General features: G+C 46.2%; 1 protein-coding gene across 6 annotated transcripts in view; it reads right to left on the bottom strand.

The window, feature by feature from the left end:
• Nucleotides 1-1,673: 1,673 nt before the first annotated feature.
• The window catches only part of axin1 (axin 1), a 47,045-nt gene continuing 32,876 nt past the window's right edge, over nucleotides 1,674-15,842 (bottom strand). For 4 of the 6 annotated variants that reach the window (XM_042085359.1, XM_042085358.1, XM_042085357.1 and 1 more), the window contains 7 exons: nucleotides 15,164-15,301; nucleotides 10,294-10,895; nucleotides 9,720-9,884; nucleotides 7,671-7,916; nucleotides 5,954-6,061; nucleotides 5,143-5,292; nucleotides 1,674-4,711 (listed from right to left, as the gene is read on the bottom strand). In XM_042085359.1, coding sequence (XP_041941293.1) covers nucleotides 4,585-4,711; nucleotides 5,143-5,292; nucleotides 5,954-6,061; nucleotides 7,671-7,916; nucleotides 9,720-9,884; nucleotides 10,294-10,895; nucleotides 15,164-15,301 — 1,536 coding nt within the window. In that variant the 3' untranslated portion in view covers nucleotides 1,674-4,584. Of the gene's footprint in view, nucleotides 4,712-5,142; nucleotides 5,296-5,953; nucleotides 6,062-7,670; nucleotides 7,917-9,719; nucleotides 9,885-10,293; nucleotides 10,896-15,163; nucleotides 15,302-15,842 lie in introns of all 6 variants that reach the window. The other 2 variants (XM_042085362.1, XM_042085363.1) reach the window with 2 other exon arrangements.

Below are 15,842 nucleotides of genomic sequence, written 5' to 3'. Positions count from 1 at the left end.
TTTACTGCGACCAATCTCTATACAGACTACTAACTACAATGACTAAGGATCATTGCAGTATAGCATATAAAACAATGTAGACAACAATATTCTATATTACTGTGATACAATTACAGTAATGTAGAGTATAAAGCAATTTTATGCACAACACAACACTTAAGAAGTATGATACTGAAAAAAATCCCAGTTTGTGGTTATAAGGGAAAATGCCAAATTACTACAGAATTCATAATTAGGCTACACAGAATATCTGCATCTAAGTGTACCCTCCACTTATGAAGGCTTCTTTCTCCTCATTATTTTCTTTCTTTCTTCCTTTTTTTCTTGATACTCGTGTATTGATTTATGTACTTCACTAGACAACTCTAATGGTCTTTGCTTTTCAATTAAGCTGCAGCGAGCCTAACATTGTGTTCCGGAATTAATTGCCAGCCCAGTGCATGCAAGGCCCTTTGGGCGCACACAGCAGAGATCCTTCGGGCTCCATGATTGGACTGCACGCCAGAAGAGTGCACCGTGGACAAAAACATGCAGACAGCTAGCTATATAAAACACCTGTCTGGGAATATGACTAGCCTCAAACAGCATCCACTATGCAGTCTGTAAACATGCAGACAGCTAGCTATAAACACCTGTCTGGGAATATGACTAGCCTCAAACAGCATCTATACTATGCAGTCTGTAAACATAGTCTGCAAAGTCTGGTCCAAACACACAAAAGAAGCAGGAAAGAAAGAAGGAAAAGGCAGCCCTTCAGCTGGAGGATGGCATCAGGGCTTTAGAGAGGCTCTTTGAGGCAGTGTTGAAAACCATCAGAGGTGTGCATGCCACCTGCCTATGGGAGCCCACAGCTTTTCATCAGCACTCTTCTGATCCAGCCCCTTAGCTGCGTCTCTAAACTCCTCTCGCACACCTGAGGTCTCCCTGTTTAGAGCACTCTGCCTGTTGAGAGAGAGAAGTTGAAAGCAGAATGCAAATGACAGACATTTGGGTGATGCAGACAGTACAATACAGTTCAAAATGCACATAATATGTAGAGATGGTTTGTACCCCCCGGCCTAAACATGTGTGAGAGTCTCTTGTGGTGTACATGCCAAGTGAAATTACTGCTATTATACATTAATTATTGATAAACGCTTACATATCCATACTTATCAATGGAATGTCTGCATTTGCAGTGTCTACTTATAACACACTGTGTATGAGATATGGATTGGAAATGGCCAGTCTATATCAAATTAAAAGAGCACAAGTTTTCACAGGTCAGAGCAGCAACAGCAGCCACCTCCCTCGTCATGCTATCAAAAGTCTATGGAACTCCTCACAGGAAAACAATTCTGTCCGCTTGCTTACGAGAGCTGTGGAGTACCTCATAACAGACTGAGTAGAAGTGTGAGTGGATATATGACTACCTAGGCCCAAGACTGCCACCACCAGGTGACAGCAGGCAAGTGAAGTTGAGACACAGCACAAGGCTTCATCGGCTGGTTAGGAAAAGGTCAACTCCGACGTTTTCTTTTTACATATTAAGGTAGGTAAACTGATGTCATTTTCATTATTGCTAAAGATGAATATTGAAAATATGTTATGTTGTATGTTCTGTCACATTCACTGGAGGATCTCCCGAATGCTCTGAGATGGCATGTGATTGAGTAACGAGAAGAGAGCATGGATTACCGGTTTATTACATGTCTTTATTGTTCAAGTACCTGTAAATAATAATAGCTGTACAACCCAGCACACTGGTAATCAGAGCACCAGGAGAAGAGCCACAGTACTACTGTACATATCCCAATGGTGTTGCTGGTAGCCACTTTTAAAAATGTACATATTTACATAGAAAAAAAAAGAGTTTATCCAAAGAGTGAGGATGCATGTCTGACAGACGTTTAGACAGACACTAATGTAGCCACTAAGGAAAACAAAACCAACCAACCCAAAAACAAAAACAACAACAAAAAAAACATGATTCTTGTCCCTGGAAACAGACAACTAAGCGAGATGAAATTATGTAGTGGAGGCAAGGGAAGGGGTTAGAAAGGCACTCGGTGATGTCTATGTACAACAAAGGCCGGCAGCAGCGAGACAAGCTCGTCAGCGCCAGCCGTCACAGTAATGGTGGTTTCGTTTTGTTTCTGAGGTCACCTCTACCCGTGCCAACAGCGCCAGGGGGCACAACGACAATGGAATCAAGACAACACATTCGAGTACCGATACTGTTCAAGTTTGAGGAAAAGCCGTTCTGATCTATTTTTTATTTAGTTAATTAGTTTATCTGGATAACGCAAATAAGAGATATGTCGGTGTCCTTCCCCTCAAATGTTGTATTCAGCACATGGAGACTTGTAAGGAAATCCTTATCAAAAGATTTTTGATAGCGTGGAGCTCAGTGATCTTCAAATTAATTTAAGCTACGTCTTTTCAGAAAAGCAAAACTTCTCTATATAGTGCCTTCAGTGTGTCGAAGCCCATGTTATAGCAACCTTGTGTTATTCTTCCTAGCTGTTCCTCTCTGTAAACACTACTACCACAATGGCTACCTCACTCAGTCTTGCACCATCTTGTACTATCTTCCTACAAAATATTACCAAATAACAATGTGCAAGATTGTAAAAATATAACTGGGTTTGGATCACTCAAATTATTTAAGTAAAGCAAAACAAAAAATAACAAAATGGGTGAAAAGTATTAAACCCCTGTTCTCTTTGGTGTTTGTGATCTGTAGAAAATCTTTATGCTAAAATTACTTTTTTGTATAACAATGCATTCCAACCAGGCACCAAATTTAGCCATATTAAGCTAAAAGGCTACAATTCATCATTTAGTTATTTTTATCGTAATACATTAAGGTAAGTGTAAACATGATAACTGAATCATCCAATGGCACTCTGTCACTGGACCCTAGGATCTCACACACACCCTCTAAGATGTGTGCACGCAACAACACAACGATTACAAGCCTCCCGCACACAACACACATACAAAAAAAGCGCCATCCCTTCACAAATGCTGATACTTCAACAAGCCGCTCATCTTCACACACTGAAGTGTGAAAATACACAAGCACTTAAGATGGCTCACAGGAGCCCTGGAGTTGAGTAAATGCTGATAGCTCTGTTTAAAGTTCCTACAAGTTGGTGCGCTCACTGGCTGACATTTACCACCTGCTGTTGAATGAAGCCATTCTTCCAGTCGACGTCTGTGTTTGTGTTTCACTTGGGGAGCAGAACAGGGGGTTCAAAGTAGTTTGGAAGGAGAATTAATAAGGCCGGAACTGGCCTTTTTCAAAGCACAGGGGTGTCTTTCACATGCAGCTCCCGACATGTCTGTGGGCTGCTGCACCACTACTACAATTTGGGACAGGCCTCGACTACACAACACACTGTGTATCTCGCTAGTACACAACACACTGTGTATCTCGCTAGTACACAACACACTGTGTATCTCGCTAGTACACAACACACTGTGTATCTCGCTAGTACACAACACACTGTGTATCTCGCTAGTACACAACACACTGTGTATCTCGCTAGTACACAACACACTGTGTATCTCGCTGTCCAAAAACTTTGTTTCAGTAATCAGTATTGGTTCCAATAGCTACAGAAGGCATACTCATGGGGTTAGGGAGTCTCAAGGCGACTTTCCTTTTTGTCTTTTTTAATGCAATAAGAAGTGCAGAGAGGACTAATGCCAGCGGACTACGGGCGATTAAATAGCAGAATCATGGGGGGGGGGGGGGGGGGGTTAAAAGCACTTGGTAATACATGGGGGCTATGGTGTCTAGGTTCCCACACAGGCTCCAGAGATTTAGGCCCTGAGAACAACCTCAGATACTGCGCCACAGCTTCGATAAGATCTCAACCAAATAGCTTTGTCTTTTAAATATTTAAATAGATATAAAACTTTTTAACTCTCTTGTTTAAAACAAACAATCTGTACACATCTGGTACCAGGTACATATAAAAAAAATTACAAGTTGTTACATTAGAAAGGATACCTTCCGTTTGATAACATCATATCAAAAATATGCAGCTTTAGTAAACAGATTCATAGTAATTTTGTTTTTGTCCTAGTCAAACTTTTGTCTTTCGCAATGCTACATTACATTTCAGTTAGAAATATACCAAAACAAGGTAAGAGTATGATTCCTCTTTCTTCTTCTGCTTCATTCTCTATCAGTTCATTCTTCCAGTCTCTTGTTTGTCGCTTTCCATCCCATGCACAGAGCACTAACAGCTGGACTGAGTCCACTAGCAGCTGGGGGAGTAATCCAACAGTCCGTGTGCAAAGGTGGAAGCCCCTGGTGCCATTAGCATGGGGTTCCAGCGTGACCCTCGGGGAGAATCCTTCAGTCTAATGCGTGCAACCTCAGCCTCTAGCCCTCTGCTGAAAAACACATTCCCATACCATTTACTCTGCACCTGCTTGCGGCCCATTTTTCCCTTTCTCTCTCTCTCTCTCTGACAATCTCAGAAGCCATTTCAGCACTCCAATAACCACCATCATGCTTCAGGTTTTCCTCATCACAGTCTCGCTTTCTCTCTCTCGTTCTTTTGCCGTCTTCACACCATCGACTCAGCCTCAATCGATCTTCTCCACTTTCCCGATGATCTTTTCCTCGAAGATGGGCAAGATTGCGTCATCTTCTCGCACCTCCTCAAACACCACCCCGCAGTCGAACTCGTCGCTCACTTTCTTGAAGTAATACCTGGGAAAGGGCATAAGGGGGAAATGGCATCCATTTACACAGAGGTCTTGGAAAAGAAAACTATTCCAACACATTTTCCACTGGGTTTCGAGTGTGTTGCATCAGTGTTCGTGAATGTGTGTCACATTGCTGTGCGTTTAAGCAGAACATATAATTCAGTGCATTATTTGACTTTGCATGTATTTTTACAACAGTATAAAGGAAACATATCCAGAACACAACATCCAGACTTTTTTTTATTAAGAATAGAGTGGTCTAAAAACACAACACAACACACACACAAACACAAATCTGTTTGGTGTCTTGTAAAACTTAGCATTTCTGCCTGAACTCAGACACAAATCTGTTTGTCTTTCGTTCCATCAGTCGTTGTTGCATTGTGTGTGTGTGTGTGTGTGTGTGTGTGTGTGTGTGTGTGTGTGTGTCCGTACCTGTAACTCCCTTTCTTGGTCAGCAGCTCCTTGAACTGTCCCAGTGTGACGATCCTCCCTTTCACTGAGGTTCTGTAGGGGATGGGCTCTCCGCAGAAGTAGTAGGCCACCGTGATGTTGTCGCACGGTTGCTTCTTCACCGGTTTGTGTCTGCAGGCAGAGAAGCATTTTAAACAAATCATCATGAGTTACAGAACAGCACGTCAGGCTCATTTCAGGACCACTGAGTGTCCTTGTTTTCCATCCTCAAAAAGACATAAATTGCTGTTTATACAGCCCCACACTGCATCATCATTACAGATGGACAGTAGAGAACGGCAGTTTGTGTTTAAAAGGTACAAAATGGTCAATGGTCATGGTTGTTGGCAACAATGGTAAGAGGTAAGAGCCAGCGATGGCGGGTCATTAAAAAGAGGAAGGACCCTCCAATTTTATTGTCATATTTACCACCAACATTTTCCACATCAATGAAGGATAGATCCCCCATATTTGAAACTGTGTTGCATGCTAAAAGGAGTGGTACTGTTAGTGCCACACTGCTACCATTTAAACTAAACTACGTAAGAAACAAACAGCCTACTGGCCTACTGACCACTGCTACGTGCTGCTAGCTATGGATAAGGAGCAGGGAAATGACAGGGGAAATGGCCGGAGAACTACAGGGACAAGGGTCTGGAGTCTGGGCTGGGCATGGCCTATGAGAGGGAGAGGCATTTGGGTGGGGGGGGGGGCACTGTGCAGGTGGTGATGGGGTGAGGGTTGGGACGGTGGGGGGGTGATTGGAGGTTCTAAGAAGGGCAGCGGGACGTACTCGGGCTCAGAGAGCTCCGTGTCGGAGACGGCCGGGACCACGCCGAGCGGGGGGAAGAGAGCGGGCCGGACGGCGGCGCGCCCCCTCTGGATCACCTCCAGCACATACCTGAGGAACAACCCCAGCAGCGCAGTTAGAGAAGAGAGCACAGCACAGCACAGCACAGCACAGCACAGCACAGCACAGCACAGCACAGCACAGCCTACACAACAACATGCAACACACCCAGAGGTGGAAAACTTTGGCTTCAAAAAGGTAAAAGTCTTCCCACATAGTATCTGTTCTAACCATTCAGGAAACCAGCTTATTCTAATAAGCACAACTCGTAGGCCAGCCAAGTGAAAACACCCGTTTTAGGTGGTAGGTCTCTCACTTTCTGAGTTCCGGAGTTTTCCACCTCTGAGCACAACACAACTCAGGCACACCTGTGAGGGGCCCATAGGCACCTAGACACTACACAAACACTCAAAATAAAAGTCTCTCTCTCACACACCCAAACACAAAACACACACACACACACACACTCATGTGCCACACATGCACAGCTGAGATGGCCATGCAAGCCCATGTGACACACAGACACTGCCTTGGAAAAACACATCTAAATCTCTTGCTCGTTTATGGGAGGGAGACACCAAAAGGCAACACAAACAGAGAAACAATCTGGGGGGGGACCGAAGGCCACAGCAGAGCAGGGGGTGGACAGGGAGAGCGCATGGAGGCCAGATCATCTCCATTCCCCATTACTGTGCTTCCCAATTCTCTCTTTCCTCTGTGCAGCTCAGGCTCTCTGACACCCCACGACACTAATAACACTCTGGAGATGCACCATGTGTCGAGATCAAAGGCACGCCACTTGCAATCAGAGCTCTTCATCCTTCTGCGTGCAGAGAACACTGAGCTGATGCATTATTTGTAGGCTCATGCGTTCGCTCTCGCTCCTGCCCTCGAGTAATCAAAGAGAGGTCGGGTCACTCACTGCCAAGTCACTGACAAGCTTTAAGCCTGATTAGCATGCGTGTAGACATTACATTTTGATCCCACAACTGTTCAGAACTCTTCCTTTGATTATGAGAATTTCTAAATAGCATGACTGTGGATGGAAACAAATGCAGAACAAACAAAAAAAACAGGATGCTGGGCTGGCTAGGAGGAAGTATGTTTACACCACTCTGCTTGTGAGTTAGTGAATTGCACATCAATCTTTCAGTTCCAATTAAATGTAACTTGACTCGCTCGGACACACTGCATTTGGAGAAGTGACAGTGATGGCATTTGACTGCTGCTGCATGGATTCCATTTTGTCAAATGTACATGCAACAAATTGGCAATCAATTGTCAAGATTGACAAATGATCCTGGTTACTGAACCAGATGATGGCATTTTACATCACCATCCACCACAGACGAGAGACGTTCAAACAAACATTTTTTCCCAGCTTGAGCCGACAGCAATTCATTTCGCCACGATTTGGTTCAATAATCATTCCATTATCCAACTGACAGGAGCAAATTTTGAGGGAAAAGGCCCTCTCCGCAGAGCAGAAAGAAAAGCCTGGCAGTGACTGAAACATTTCTCACAAGCACAGAGCCTGCTTCCCAGCCAACGCGGACGATGCCGAGAACTCCCAGAATGCTTTACGTTGCGTTGCGTTGCGTTGCGTTGCGCGCCAAGGCCGGCGGCCGGCGGCCGGGCCGGGCAGCAGCGCTCTGCTCACCTCTGCTTGCTCTGCAGCGTGGTGCTCTTCTTCCTCTCCTCCTCCAGGCGGCGCCGCGCCTCCTCCAGCTGGGTGAGGGGGTTGGGCGCGGGGTTGGGCGGCATGGTGGGGTCCTGGATGAAGGGGTGCGACGGCTGCACAGTGTTGCTGCGGAGCTGCGCACTCACCCACGGGTGCACGGCACCCGGACGCTCCACCGAGCTTGGCCGCGACGTCTCGTGGCTCTTCTTGGATCCAGAGACACTCCTGAGAAAGAGAGAGAACAAAGTTTCAGGCAAAAGACAGCACACTTTTCACACTGTATACAAGCACTTCACTTTCTCCAATATGAGCCTTTACTATATGTATCTCACATGCTCTTTACATTTTTACTTTTTTGTGTGTGGTTTTTATGGATGTGAGATATATGTGTGTGCGTGTCGTTTGTATAAGCTACTGGCTGCCCAAACTTTCCCTCAGGATGAATAAAGAAAGTATCTATCTATCTATCTATCTATCTATCTATCTATCTATCTTTCTATCTATCTATCATTACTTGCCATGTTTCTCATTATTGCTTATTGACTAGAGACAGGATCTTTTTTCTTTAATTCAGGATTCAGGTGCATACGACATTGTGGAAGTGCTTGGATGTTGCTATAGAGGGTTTGAAGTAAGTAACCAACAGAACTAAGAACTAGTAGAACCAACAAAATATTTATAATATAGCCTAGTAGTTTACATTTAGGGTTAATATCCTAGGTAGGTATTCACTGGGATAACACACAGTGAGCTTGTTCATGATGTGGGCCTTGATCCTCGTCAGGGCTTTGTATATGATAATGACTGCTGGCTAAAGTGAACACACAGTGAGGTGAAGATTTCACTAATCCCGGCGCAGTGAGCTGCATGCTAAAACAGTGGCGCTCGGAGAGAAGTGAGGGGTTAGGTGCCCTTGCTCAAGGGCACTTCAGCCGCTTCCTACTGGTCGGGGTTCGAACGAGCAACCCTCCGGTTACAAGTCCGAAGCGCTAACAAAGTCCTTTTAGGCAAGTCCCTCCACTCGGCGGCCATATACCAACTTTTTTGGGCACTCATCGGGCACAGTCTTTGGGTCGAACTGCGCGTGCGCAAGGCTTCACGACACCAATCTTGCTCCAGCGGCGAGATCACAACACATGATTGGCACGATGTCTTCACAACACACCATATGATTGGCTCAATGTATTCACATGACACCACATGATTGGCTCAATGTATTTACATGTCGACGTTTTGCCGAGGAAGGGGTGGGATATGTGTAGACAACGGCCATATTGGCGTGACAAACTAGCCCCATGTATTTCTATGGAGGATTTTTTGAGTGCTGTGTCTCCACATTAGAAAGTCTCTGGTGCTAACCAGTAGGCCACGGCCATCTGCACCACAGACTGACAGAGCTGCCACTGCTAAGTGCCACATTTTCACATTTTTGTCAGGTCCGCTGTTGACAGCCACTTCCCCACTGGTCTACATACAAGTCAATCAGGTTAAATCCTGCCATGACAGCTTCTCATACAAACTCACTCTATACAACTCCATCAACTGCTCCATCAACTGATCAACTGCTCTCTGTTTCTGTTCCTAGAGTGGCCTATTTTCATATGCTTCAGCTATACCCTTCTTCCACACCTTACAATGTATCGACAGCATCCACAGCTACCATTGTATATTGATCTGAGCCCAACAAGGCATGAAGAATTTATCACACAAACAACTCTCATCACCTAATTCTGTTCAGTCGTAACTAAGCACTGAGACACAATGCCTTGTAGCCTTCAATAGTTTGTTCTTGCTCAGAGGAAGAATAGGAACTTTGATTAATATAGCTAGTCACATCACTGTACAAAACAACAAAAAAAAAAAAAACACTGATGTTCTCTATGGATAACTGACCCAGGACCAGTGATGGCAGTGGTTCTTGCTCATTGGAAAAAAAGACCTTTGAGTCATATAAACTGAGGCTCCCTGTGGGCAACAGATCCAGGACCAGTATCGGTGTCAGCACCAGCACCAGCATGGGCTACTCACCCATAGGGGCTCTTCTTGTAGCGGCCAGCCTCTTTTTCACCCTCCATCATCCACTGCAGGATCTTCCGGGTCCGGTCCAGCTCCTCGGAACCCAGGGGCGTGTCCGTGTTCCACGAGTCCTCGGCCTTCTTCGAGGGACGCTTGGCTAGCGTGCTGCCTTTGCTGCTGTAAGACCCAGACAGAGAAAATTGTGCAGATTTTAAACTAAAGCTGGAGAAGGCAGAGGAGGGGGTGCTTACATTTGTGTCATGCTTGTGACACCTAGCACTGAAAGCAAAGGCTTTCACACTGCTTTGCATAGCATGATACAAATGCAGAGAAATGTATTCCTTGATGCTAAGGATGCCAGCAGAGCTTGGATTCAAGGTAGTAGTGAGCATGGAAATATCCTTGTTCAAATTTATATGCAGAAATAAAGCATTTTTCCCTCAAGGGTAAGTGGGAGGAGAATGTGTGGCATTTCTCAAAAAGTCTGACAAAATGTAGTGAAAACGTTGTTATCAAGACAAATGTTAAATCACAATGTGATGGCACAAGGTCTCATAAGTCTCATCCGGCGCGTCTCATCTCTCACCCGTGTGCGGAGAGCTCCATGCCCCCGGGCCCAGCAGTCATGCCGTCTGCGTAGTTCCTGCTCTTGCTGCTGTAGTGGTGCGGCTCAGCCTGCCAGGCGAAGCCTCCGTGCGTGTCCAGCTGCTCTTTGGGCTTGCCGCCCACCCCTGCCCCTGGCCCCGGTCCGTGCTTGTGGTACAGGTGCATGGGCGGCCCGCCTGCCTCCAACCCCTTGGGTCCGAAACGGGCAGGGTGCGGGTGCTTGCCCGCCGGTAGGCCCATGGGCATGGGGGTCGCTCCGGGGCCCTTGGCGAAGCAGGCGGCGGCGGCGGTGGCAGGCAGGCCGTCAGGCGAGCGCGACTTGGGCGAGTGGCGGCCGGTGCCCGGCGACTGACACCCGGGCGTCTTCATGACGCGCTGCACGTGCTCGTCCAGGATGCTCTCGGGGTTCTCCTCGTGGGAGTCGCGCGCCAGCGGCAGGCCGTTGTAGGCACACTCGGCGTAGCGCGCGCCGTAGTGGGAGTGCGGCGCCATGTGGTGGAGCGAGGAGGAGGAGGCCGGCGGGAGGCGGTGGCCCGAGAGGGACGGGGCGGCCGACACGTCAGCGTCGTCACCTTCCTCCTCCTGAGGAAGAGGGGACAGAGAGACAGACAGACAGAGGAAAGGAGAGACAGAGAATGAAAAAGGGATAGAGATTAAGATTCTGCTTCTTTACTTCATCTCTGTCCCATTTACTGCACTGCTCCTTGCCCCGCCCCATGTTTATGAGCAGAGCCTCAACTCTGCCAGACTTCTCTCCTTCTTAGAGCTGCAATTATGCACCACACACAATTTACCTCTAAACTCCACACCTGCTGTTCCTTTCCATGAGGCCATAATTACAGAGTATGCTACATCTGCGAACCACAAATTGAGTGGATTTTTTGCATAAGGCACCACTGCACTGTTTTTCATTGACACCTGCTCCTAATATCGTATGTAAACTTAGTTGATCATTCAAAGACATGCTTGTACTTTCCCTAGTCAGAATGCTAAAGTCTGTATGGGGACAGATGGTACAGCACAGTCCAATAAATGAGATATTCTTGCATCTCCTCTACAGCAGATTGTTTCCTTGGAGACAGTCGTTTGAGATTGGCATCTCCCTCACTGTTTTTTCTGTATATTTGTTTCTCAAGACAACTAAACAAATAGGACTAGGGAGACAATCATCACATGCTGTTGCAATCAGTATACCAGCAGGGGGCACTGTTTTCCTTAGAATTCTGCACAAACTGACACACAAAACAATGCACACGTACACATTCACACAATGCACTTTGTATTCCCACTCAAGTACAGCTGTAGGCAAAAATGGCAATAAACCTTGTATAATGATAAACCGAGAACAGAAAAGACTGACCGATTACGATCCACAATTACAGCCTCTCATCACCAGCATGAGTGGACAGGCGTTTTGTGGTGGCGGCCTTTTTGTGTGTGTGTGTGTGTGTGTGTGTGGGGGGGGGGGGGGGGGGGGTGTAGATGTGCGCCTCATGCATCTTAAGCGCCCCTTCTCCAAGCCTCAGGGCTTAGTCCTCCTCCTGGCATACCCCCCAACCCTCTGCAGCATCCTCCGACGCACCCCCACCCCCAGACATGAGGAGAGGAGAGACTCCAGATAAGTTATGCATGGACGGGCTTTGATGTTCCTTCCAGGTAGTGGGCTATGAGGAGAGGAGGAGGACGGGTTTTCTGATGAGGCTCTGTGCCCCACGCTGCTCCATACTAATCCAGCCAAGGGCCGGCTGATTAGAGGGGCGCACAAAAGCCAGGGCGAGGAATTACAGGTGGACATCGTCCAGACTCATTTTACACATCGCCTCAGAGGACATGAGAAGGAACATGATAGATCCAACTAGGACAGAATTCTTCAAACGGTTCTGCAGAACTACACAAGGAGCCATCAAGGACATAGTCTTGGTTTCACTTGGCTGAGGGTGGCCTGCAAGGTATTCCATGCCAAAAATACTAACGTGTTATGTCGGCTTTCTACCTTTTTTGGGGAAATGGGGCAGCTCAAACTGTGAAATTACACTCACGTGTTCTTTTCACATTATCTCAGCACGCCTGCATATGGTAGCTAGTTAGCTCTGATTTTGGAAGATATGTGGGAGGGAACAAAGAGTAGCTACTGCACTACGGAGGATTTCAGTGCTTCACTCACTGAACAAACGCAAACTAAGAGAACAAACATCTGAAAACAAAGAAACCCACCAGAGTGCCATTATTTGGATTTCCACCAAAGGTAACAAGGGTAAAGGCAAAGTTCATCAGTCGGTTCATAACTCACAAGAACTGAGTAGGAGTTATGAGAACACAGAATAATTGACAGTGGTTGCTCATTCAAGACAATGCTCTAAAGGAATACTGGATTTAAGTGAATGCAATGATCACTTGCAAAAAACAGAATTAAATCTATGCATTATGAGAGTTTTGAACATCTTGCAACATAAGACTAGGAACATTTTGGGGGTTAGATGTTACTCTGGGTGAATCATAGATGAGCACTTTTGGGTGAATTTTGACGTGATACCTTTTTCCTGATTCTTTTCAGAAGGTTGAAAAGTGATTTTTTTTTTCACTTTCCACTTCAATCTTCCTGGCAACATGCTTGTCGAGTCTGCCGGCGGAATACTAACAGTCTCCAATCGTGCGTACTACACCTCCAACCACATTCTGTGTGATGAGAGGAAAAGCCTGACATTGAGGGCTTTCAACCGTAATCACATCAGAATGGCACAAGGCCTCCTGTCTGATGCCGAGCTATATCAATTAAATACAGAATGACATTCCTGCCCTTCCAGCTTTAAATAATCCAAGCCTCCTGTTCCAATGAGAGAATGGGGCAAACTGAGGCCAAACTACCTAAATCATACGCCTTGAGACCTAACGCCCGGCTTCGAGTTCTTCGAGGGCCCTCATTTGCGGAAAGCTCAGGCATTCTTTCACGCGCCACTGGACTTCAAGCGGAGTCATTACGCCGGAACGCGGCGGCAGAGCCCTGGTTACCACCATCAGCACTGGCGGCGGCAGCGCGGAGCGGAGAGCAGGTGCGCCACCTGATGCTGACAGCGACGCCGTGGAGGGAGGAGCTCCATGAGCCAACGCTGGCCTCCAAAACAACAACAATGATGAAATGAGCGGGAACCTGGGTGTCTGAAGAAGAATGCTTTTCAAGCAATCAGACGACAAATTAAAGACATAGAGCCCATTGATATTTATTTCACTGCAATAATACCAGCACTATAATTTGGTTAACTGGGACGCGTGGTTGATACTCTATAGAAAGTGGTAAACTCAATGGCTTTCAGAGGAAATACTTCTGATCATTCTGCACAAAAAGCCTGTGTGCGTCTAATGAAAGATTTCATTGATGTACTTGTAACATCTACGCAAGATGTTCTAATGACGCTTGTAACATTATGTTTTCGATTAAAGCCTCAAACATGTCAGTATACAATATTTTCCTAAGAATAAGCGTCAACGTGATTGTTTGTTTGGTTAAAATGGGGAAAAAAAAGCAATTCTCCTCTTTGTCATATTTTGTTTGTGCCAACAGCGATGTTGTTGTTTTGTACTTTCCGGTGCTTCAGGTTTGGCATTCAAACATGCCGCGGGAGGTGTAAGCACACACAGGACGTGGACAGGTGTCTACTGAGAGCCCCTACCCTTTCAACAGCATAATGAACCATAATGATCCACAAGCTGTGTGGGTTGGGCGCTCCCGCGCAGACAGACCTTATGTAGCCTCGATAATAGAGTCCAAAGTGTGACGTAGCGTTTCCATGACTGCAGAATCACTGGATCTAAACGAATTTAAATGTAGGCTATAGCCATTTAAACGTGCTTTACCTGCTAGGCAGCAGCTTAGCCACATAACATGGATTCCCTGGCAGGTGTAATTATACTGTCTCATAGTGTCTCTGATAACTTCACTGCATTGCTGGCAACATGTATAACTGATTTATGACTTGGCACGTGATGCAAGAGTGTGAAAACTGATGTATATTGGGAGGTGGCGGGGGCTGTAGAAGACAACCTTGATGTCCATCCATGGGTTTAAATCTATGAGCACTGCTACACCAGCCTAGGGGAGGGGGGGGGGGGGGGCATTAGAGCTCTAATGAAGTTACCTCTACTTCCACACACACACACACCCCCCACCCCCTTGGGGAGGTGGGGAGGGCCAATGGGATAGCTGCCAGCTTATGTCTGAACATGTGAAATGGATCTAGCTGGTCTAGTTTACATCACACTCATATTGACATATTGACATGATTCTACACTGTCTACCAAACCATATCCTCTTTGACTAATCCTTCTTTCTTTGGATGTTGTAGATGAGTATTAGTAGGCAATACTTCGTGTGCAAGCTCAAGCTCTAAGGTACACCTCAGCCCTTCACTGTTCAGCGCTGCTACTTTCTGACCTGGTATAACCCAGCAGCTCTGTGTATGTGGAGAGAGAGAGAGAGAGAGAGACACAGAGAGAGAGAGAGAGAGAGAGAGAGAGAAAGAAAGACAAAGAGAAAGAAAGAGAAAGAGAGAAAGAAAGAGACAAAGAGAGAAAAAAAGAGAAAGAAAGAGAAAGAGAGAGAGAGAGAAAGAAAGAAAGAGAAAGAGAGAAAGAAAGAGACAAAGAGAGAAAAAAAGAGAAAGAAAGAGAAAGAGAGAGAGAGAGAAAGAAAGAAAGAGGAGAGAGAGAAAGAAAGAAAGAGAGAGAGAGAAAGAAAGAGAGAGAGAGAGAGAGAGAGAGAGAGAGAGAGAGAGAGAGAGAGAGGAGAGAGAGAGAGAGATGGAGAGAGAGAGAGAGAGAGAGAGAGAGAGATAAGGTGTGTCTGGGCTGCGTACCTGCCGGACCCTCTTGAGACGTTCCTCCAGCTTCTCCTGGGCCTCGCGCTCCCTCAGAACGCCCTCCAGCCGGCTGATGAGCTCAGCGGCGAACTTCTCTGGGTCCACGTGGATATCCTTTGGCATCCGGTTTGTGCGCTGGCAAGGAAAGATCCAGAACCTTCACATTAGAACTGAAATACCTGTAGTGTTCCCAAACACGAGCCGGAGACAAAAAAAAACACCCTGATTTGAGAAGAATAAAAATAAAAAAATCTATATTTTTCCTTCCTAACAACTCTACCGAAACAAACCATGCACTGCACCAACACAAATCAGAATGATTGGCGAAAATAAATCAATACATTTGTACAAAGCATAGCTCGACACACAGTGAACTAACTAGGGGAATAGGCTTGAAAGACAAGAGTGTGTGTGTGTGTGGTCGGTGTACCAAAGCAGCGCAGCACAGGAGCAAGGAGGGGGATAGTGGAGGGGAGATTATCAGAGCCATTTCACTCCTCAGTATCAGCACACGCAAACAAAGGCCAGGCTGCAAAGACCAGCGGCCACTGGTGATAACGCTCCCAACCAAGGGTGGGCTGACCGCTCGCTACAAGGTCAGTCCAGTCCATCCCAACAAATGTTTGCAATTTAAAAAATAAGACCAAAAAGAAAAAGAGTAATAACATTAGTCTAT

The sequence above is a fragment of the Alosa sapidissima genome, chromosome 3 (genome assembly GCF_018492685.1).
Source record: "Alosa sapidissima isolate fAloSap1 chromosome 3, fAloSap1.pri, whole genome shotgun sequence".
NCBI lineage: Eukaryota > Metazoa > Chordata > Actinopteri > Clupeiformes > Clupeidae > Alosa > Alosa sapidissima.
The sequence above is the reverse complement of the archived record's forward strand: the minus strand, read 5'-3'. Positions and strand labels throughout refer to the sequence as shown.